The 7,110-nt window shown below is 71.7% G+C and overlaps 1 protein-coding gene across 2 annotated transcripts in view; it reads right to left on the minus strand.

Annotated features, from left to right (window-relative positions):
• Positions 1-3,691, minus strand: part of VAV2 (vav guanine nucleotide exchange factor 2) — a 103,131-nt gene extending 99,440 nt beyond the window's left edge. For both annotated transcript variants that reach the window (XM_054584138.1, XM_054584137.1), the window contains exon 1: positions 3,429-3,691. In XM_054584138.1, coding sequence (XP_054440113.1) covers positions 3,429-3,632 — 204 coding nt within the window. In that variant the 5' untranslated portion in view covers positions 3,633-3,691. The remainder of the gene's footprint in view (positions 1-3,428) is intronic.
• Between the last annotated feature and the right edge of the window lie 3,419 nt (positions 3,692-7,110).

The following is a 7,110-nucleotide window of genomic DNA, read 5'->3' on the forward strand; positions in this document are numbered from 1 at the left end:
GCCTGTCCCGTCGCCGAGCCGCTCAGGGCTCGAAGGAACAAAGCGATCGAGGACCAAAGGGACCCAGAGGTGAAGACTCCGTCTGGAGGGAACAGGTGACCCTCACGGATGCTGGCATCCCTCGCTCGCAGCCTGTCCTGCCAGAGCGTGGCTCCCACGCGGTGCGGATACGGAACCGAGGGGGGCAAGTGTGGGGCGAGGGACACACAGCGGGCGCACCGCGGCCCGGCCCAGCTCGCCCCCCCCGGGATGGAGGAGAGGGAAGTCCGAGGCAGCTTCCCAGAGGAGGGGGCCTCCAGAGGAGCTCCCCCAGGAAGAGGGGGCTCAGAGGAGGGAGGCCTTCCCGCCGGGGCATCGCGCGGGTTGGACACAGACCGAAACAGCGGGGGACGCGGGGCAGGCCGGCCGGAGCATCCAGCAGGAGACAGGGACGGACGGGGACCGGGCGGAGGCGCCCCCGGGGTCCCGGCTGCAGGCCAAGCGCGGCGGCCGCCTGCCGGCCTCGGTGGCCGCAGGACCACAGAGCTGGCGCTGCTCCCGCCGCGGGCGATCTCGTCCCGGGGTCCGCAGACTGTGGCCACCCCTAATTAGTTTAATTAAATCCAGGGTGGCTTCCAGGCACTTTGAACAAAAAAATAAAGCACACTCGGCGGGCTCCAGCGGCGCACGACAAAGAGGCAGCATGGGCCTCCCCGTCGACACCCCCCTCCCGCGCCCCGGGTTCTGTACCCGGCAGGTGCGCCATAAGCACACGTGGCCATTTAGCTCCTTTAGGGCCAATACCCCAGCTGAGATCGACTCAAAGAGAGGGCGCTCCAAACGCTACCTTCTGAAACACGGTGTCGCCACGAGGAGCCGGTGTGCCACTCTGGACAGAGGGGACACCATGGAGGCCTTTGAGGAGGACAGCCCGGGGCCCGCACGGCAGGGGCAGAGGAAGGGCCCCAGGACGGCCCTGCCGGCACGGTAGCCAGGTCCCCGGAGAACGGGCCGCACGGCCCCCGCCCGTCCCGTGGAAACCGACCCGCACGCACGCAGCCCAGCGACGGCTGGGGCCACGCGTCAGAAAGTCAGCGAGGCAGCCGAGGGGAGCCTGGAAACCACGGCTTGTTGCAACGGTCCTGCGGGGAGACCCGCGTTCGCCTTTCAGCGTTGTCTCTTACTTTCTGCGTGTGGCCTGGAACAAGTCACTGGGCCTCCCGGAGCCTGGTCTCACCCAGGACACAGGGGCCGCGCACCCCTCCTCCGGGGCCCCGCCCATCCCGGGCAGGAGCGGCAGGAAAGGGCAGATGAGGCTTTCCTCGGGACCCAACTGCGTGGACGCAGGGAACATCGCCTCTGTCCCCCGGGTGACAAAGGGCAGCCGCAGAGAGGCCCACCCGGGCCCTACCCAGCCCTCTGTGGCCAAGACAATGGTCTCTTTAACCGAGAAGATGCCGGGGGAGCCACGCGTGACTCCCGACTGATGACACGGGCTCCCGGACCACCCGCAGCCGCCGCTCCGCCAGCGGCAGCCACTCGAGGACCGGGTGGCCAGCCCCGCTCTCCGTGCGATGCCAGGCCTGGGAGACGCGCCCGCGTCCCCCCACGAGGACCGCACCCACCGGCGTCCCCGTGACTGTCATAAAATCGCTGCCGTTTCCACGGCACCCCGCCCAGGGCGCTCTGGCGCTCCCCCGCAGAAGCATCCCGATGCGGCTGGGGGGTGGCTGCCGTTGCTGCCCTTTACACGGACGGGGAAACTGAGGCCCACGGGCGGTCACTCGCCCAGGAGGTGGCAGCGCCAGGCTTCCGTCAGAGCACGCGACCACGAAGACACACACTCACCCGCCTGCTTCTCCTACCACCCAGGCCCCTTCCCACCCGGCGCCGGGGTCGGGGCCGGGGGCTCAGAGGGGCTGTCACCCTCAGGGCCTCTCCCCACAGAGACCCCGGGAAGCCTCCGCACTTCCGGCCAAGCCACCTGCCACAGCCAAAGCCCACCCCCTCCCCGCCCCCTGCTGCCCGATGCACAGCCGGGGAGGGGCCGCTCCAGGGCCCAGCGTCCCTCCAGGCCCAGCCCCCACTAAGCACACCCGCCCAGCCCCGCTGCACCCTGCGCCCCGGTCACCCTGTCTATTAGGAGGAAACCCACCAGGAGCCAGCAAGCCCGAAGGCGGGCACCCCCCCAAGGCCCAGCTCTGCAGCCCCCCGCAGCCCTCCTTCTCCTGTCCCTCCAGGGGAGGGAGGTGACAGAGGACGGGGGACGGGGCCGGATCCCCGACAGCACTCTGCGCAGGGCCCGGGCTCCCGGGCCTTGGGCCACTCAGACCGACAGAGCCTAAAGGGGGTGCTTGGCTTCCGGGGCGCCCGGGCTCCCTCGCTGGGCGGACCCCTCCCTGTCCCTGGTCAGGGCCACTGAGTGAGAGGGCGGACCGCCCCCCAGGCTCTCCTCTGTCAGAGGCCGCACTGCCCTCCTCCCTGGGGGGGGGCACCCCATCTCCTTGGAAACGGTGTCACAGCCAAAGGGCAGAGGCCACGAAGCCCGGCCTGGACAAGCAGTGACTCACTCCAGCCCCTTCCTGAGGTCCCACTGCAAATGGCCCTTGTCCCAGGGACTGTCCCGGCGGCAGAGGAGGGGGCCGCAGGGCCCACGGGAAGGGGCCGGCGCAAAGCCTGCTGGGGTGGGGGTTCCACGACCCCAGAAAAGGCAGCGCGACAGCCTCGACGCTGTTTAAGTCTCAGCCAAGTTCCCTGTGCAGGACCAAGAACAGCCAGCCGCTCCTGCCGGCGGAGCGGACATTTTCCAGCCGCCAGCGGCCACACGCGCCTCGGCCACGACAAAGGCCACACTCGAGGGGCCCTGGTGGCTCCAGCTGGGGAGGCGCTGGAGCGCTCCCTCCACACCAAGTTGCGGGGCCCTGGGGTCCATGCGGCTCGGCCCTCGGTGGTCCAGACGGAGACGGAGGCCGCGAGGGGGCGGCGCCCCGGGCCCACCCGCCCCCTCCGCCCGTCGGCCGCCCGCTCCCTCCGCCCCGCCGGCCCCGCGGGCCGCGCCCCGCGCCCCGCCGCGCCTGCTCGGCCTCCCCAGAGCCCAACACCGGCGCGGAGCCGGCCCTCGCGACGCCTGCCGAGGCCCCGGGCGCGGCGGGTTCGCCGGGGCCGGACGGGACACGCGCAGGCCCCGCGGCCCAGGCGCGCGGGCGGCAGCAGTGGGTGCCCCGCCCGGCTCGGAGTCCCCGCTCAGCGGGGCAGAGCGCGCGGGCAGCGAGGGCGCGCCCTCGGCTACAGGGACTTCGGTCAACTTCGCGCTCCCGGGGTCGCCCCTCGGAGGAGCCGGCGGGAGGCCCGCGGCGCGCGCCTCCCTCTGCCCCGCGCCCCGACGCCCCCGAGACCCGCCGCTCCTGCCACGGCCCCTCGCCCCGCGCCCGGCGCGCCCGGCCCCTCACCTGGGACATCTGCGGCCGGAAGTTGATGTCCTTGAGGTCGATGGAGCCGGGGGAGAGGTTGTGCAGCAGCTGGCAGAGGAGCACGCCGTCCCGCAGCGCCTGCGCCAGGTCGAAGACCACGGCCGAGGGCCACACGACGCGGTGGTTGGGCGGCAGGACCTTGCAGTCGATGAGCCAACGGCCGCACTGCCGCCACTGCTCCATGGCGCCCGCCGGGCCGGCCGCTCAGCGCCGCGCTCGGGCCAAAGTGCGGCGACCGCGGGGCATCCCGCCCGGCCGCGCCGGACTCGGCGGCCGGGGCGGGGCTTCGCGCGGGCGTCCTCGGTGCCCCCGCGACCCGCGCGTCCCTCCTCTTCCTCCTCGGGCTCCTCGCGGGCCGCCGCTCCCGCCCACGTGCGGCCGCGCGGTCGGCGCCGGGCAGCGCGCGGGGTCCTCGGCTCACACACACGAGTCCGCCTGGGCCCTGGGCCGGGCTCCACGCCGTCCGCCGCCGCAGCGCTCTGCGATCGGCGCCGCCGGGCGCCGCATTCTGCGCTCGGGGCGCCCCGTGGCCGCCGCGGCTCCTGCCCCGCCCGAGACAAAGGCCCGGCGGGTCGCTGGCTCCGCGCGTCCCGGGCCTGGGCCGCCCTCACCGCCGCCGCTTTGTTCGCCCCGCCTGCGGGCTCCGCGCTCGGCGCTCCGCGCTCCGACTCAGAGGCTCCGCGGTTCCGCGGCTCCCGGGCACTGGGGGCTCGGGGGCGCGGGGGGCGCGGCCACGGCGGGGCGGGGCGGGGGCGGGGCGCTGGCTGGGCACCTCCCCGCGACCCAGGCGCCGCCCCCGCCCCCACTCACTTCCTGCCGGGCTGCCACCCGCAAAAGTTGCGGAGGGCGGGGGCCCGGGCCCGCCGGCCCACCACTGGCCGCACCCGGACTTTGAGGAGCTCTGCGCCCGGGTCGAGCGCTCTCGCCTGCGGAGTGACGGGCGGTCGCCGACTGTGCGTCCCTTCCTGCGTCCCGCTCCTGAAGATCAATAGGCGGCCCCTGTCTCGCTGGGCGCCTCTGCACGGCCCTTCAGGCCCAGAAGGGGCCACGGGCGGGACCGAGGCGACCCCCAAGGGACAACACGAGGCCGGAGGGGCACGGGCCCGGGACGCACCCAGAGCCTCGCTCCCCTCCTCCTCCCTGGCGCGGGGCCGGCAGGAAGCCCCCCTTCTGATCCTGCGCAGGGGCAGGGTTCCCCTGCGTTATGACCCAGAGGCCACACTGGCCCCTAGCAGCTGCCCAAGGGGCCAGTGCTGGCGCCTGGGATGGGACATGTGAGATAAGCAATTGGGAGAGAGGGAAGGAGCCGGGGCCAGACCGGACCAGGGCCGCGCGCCCCGTGCTGGCTGGGGGGTCCCTTGCCTGACCCTGCCCTGAACTCTCGCTGGGCCACGCCCCGTGGGGCGGGCAGTGTTCCCGGCAGCCGGCTCGTGACAGCGGGGGGACTTCAAGGACACAAAGAGCCCATCTGGCAATGACACGGTGTGGATCCTGGCTCAGCTGCCGGGAGCCCAGGGTCCTCACGGGCTGGGCCAGCAGGACAAGACTGAGCTCCTTTCTGAGCCCGGCTCAGTCGCGGGGCGCAGGCGTGGGGTGACCCGTGTCAGAGGGGCCCCCTGCCCTGGACACTCGTGGGGGAGCCCTGTGCTGGGGGAGCTGGGGCAGCCCTGGGCGGCTGCCTCGGGCCCAGCCCCCTTCTCCCTTGGCGTTGCTGGAGCAGGAGCCGAGCAGGGGGCACCCCCACCTCACCTCGAACCCGGACAGGGTCCCATGGGCCCTCTGTTCTGGGGACCGGCTGCCGCAGAGAGCCAGACTCGCCCCTTCCCAAACGGGGCCTGTGGAGAGGGGCGGGGAGGGCACCCTGGGCCCTGTGCGCTGCGGGGGGCCAGGCAGGAGTGAGCTCCGGCCAAGTGACCGGTGAGCCTCCCGCTCCCTTCCGGCGCCCTTCCCCCCAGGAAACGGGTGTGGCACCGTGGGGACCGAGCTCGGGAAGGAACCTGCCGCGGGGGGCTGGGTGCCCGCCTGCCTTGCAGCCCTGAGCGGTCGCCAAGGGGGGACGGGGCCCCTCCGGCCTGCGCTCCGAGAGCCAGCAGGGACGCCGTCCCCGGCAATGCACCCCCGCCCCTGCAGGACGGGGAGCAGCCGCCCACCCTGCCAGAGTCCCTTGTGAGGCACCTACAGGGTGGCGACCCAGAGGCTTCGCCCAGTGCTTGGTGCTTGGAGGGGCTGCCCCAGCCCCTCACTTGGGGGGTCCTGTTCCCAGTGCCCCGGACGTGCCTGTGTCCCTCTCCCACAGGTGGCTCCGTCCACAAGAAAGGGGCCTCTGTCCGCGCCGCCCTTGGCCTTCCTGCCTGGGTGGAGAAAAAAGATGATGAGCCCCAGGCTGGGACTCAGGCCAAGGCAGCCACGGGCGCAGACGGTCGTCTGCTGCCCCCTGGTGGGTGTGGGGGACACTCGCCACTTGGCTGCCCCTTTCTGGGGGCCACGGCCCAGCTCCTCGGGAACAGTGGAGCCAGGAGGCCCAGCCTCCGGCTGGCTGGCCCTGAGCCCATCACATCACTTCCCGGAGCCCCGGTTTTCTCATCAGGGCAGCGGGGTCCTCGGGGTGCTCTGCAGGGAGACTGGATGGCAGGGAATGAAGGGAAACGGCTGAAACGCTCTTCCGAACACGTGGGGTGGGTGTAACCGGCGGCCCAGGCTGGGCCAACTCAGAGCGTGTATCGGGAAGGGGGCCGCCGTTCCCGGAAGCCCCCGGAAGCCGCGCCGCCAGCTGCCGCTGAGACAGAGCTGCTCCCCCGGGTCGCCCTTCACGTGAGGCCGCGAGGCCCCCCTGTAGCACAGTTAGTTTAGACTGTTTTCTTAAAGGTTTTATTCATTTATTTTCAGACAGAGGGGAAGGGAGGGAAACATCGATGTGTGGTCGCCTCTCGCGCGCCCCCTCCTGGGGACCTGGCCCGTGACCCAGGCCTGTGCCCTGACTGGGAATCCAACCAGCGACCCTTTGGTTCGCAGGCCGGCGCTCAGTCCACGGAGCCGCACCAGCTGGGGGACAGACAGGCCCTGGCCCGGTGGCTCGGTGGGTTAGAGAGATGTCCCCCAACACCAAAAGGTCTTGGGTTCAGTCCCTGGTCGGGGTGCATACAGGAGGCAACTGATGGATGTTTCTCTCTCACACGGAAATTTCTCTTTCTCTCTCTCCCCCTTATCTTTCTAAACTCAAGTTTTAAAATATGATATCCTCAGGTGAGGATTTTTAGAAAGTGTTTTTTAAACCCAGGGGGCAGGAAGCGCCAACATTCCCGTATCGGAGTATGGAAGGAGGGTTGCAGCCCCCTCCCCAGCTCCAGCTCCCCGACGGCCTCCACCCGCCCCGCCCCCGCCCCTGGCTCTGTCCGCAGCAGCAGCCCGCCGGGACCCAGTCCCACCCGGGAGCGGCCTGCCTCTCCTGCCCCCAGGGGAGCCCTCGCCGGAGGTGCAGTCTGCGCCCACCCCCGCGAGCCCTCCCTGGACGCCCGGGCTTCCCGCGGTGCTCCAGCTGCCGGCAGCCGCCCTCGCCCCCTGGGCAGTCCGCTCCACGCCCTCCTCACCGGCCCCCGGGGCCTGTCGGTGTGTCTGTCCCGTCTCATCCCTCTGACGGTCAGCTGGGTAGCAGCAGGGACCA

This window comes from Pteronotus mesoamericanus, unplaced genomic scaffold, assembly GCF_021234165.1.
Source record: "Pteronotus mesoamericanus isolate MK-2021 breed Mesoamerican mustached bat unplaced genomic scaffold, CSHL_Meso_final contig_78, whole genome shotgun sequence".
Taxonomy (NCBI): Eukaryota; Metazoa; Chordata; class Mammalia; order Chiroptera; family Mormoopidae; genus Pteronotus; species Pteronotus mesoamericanus.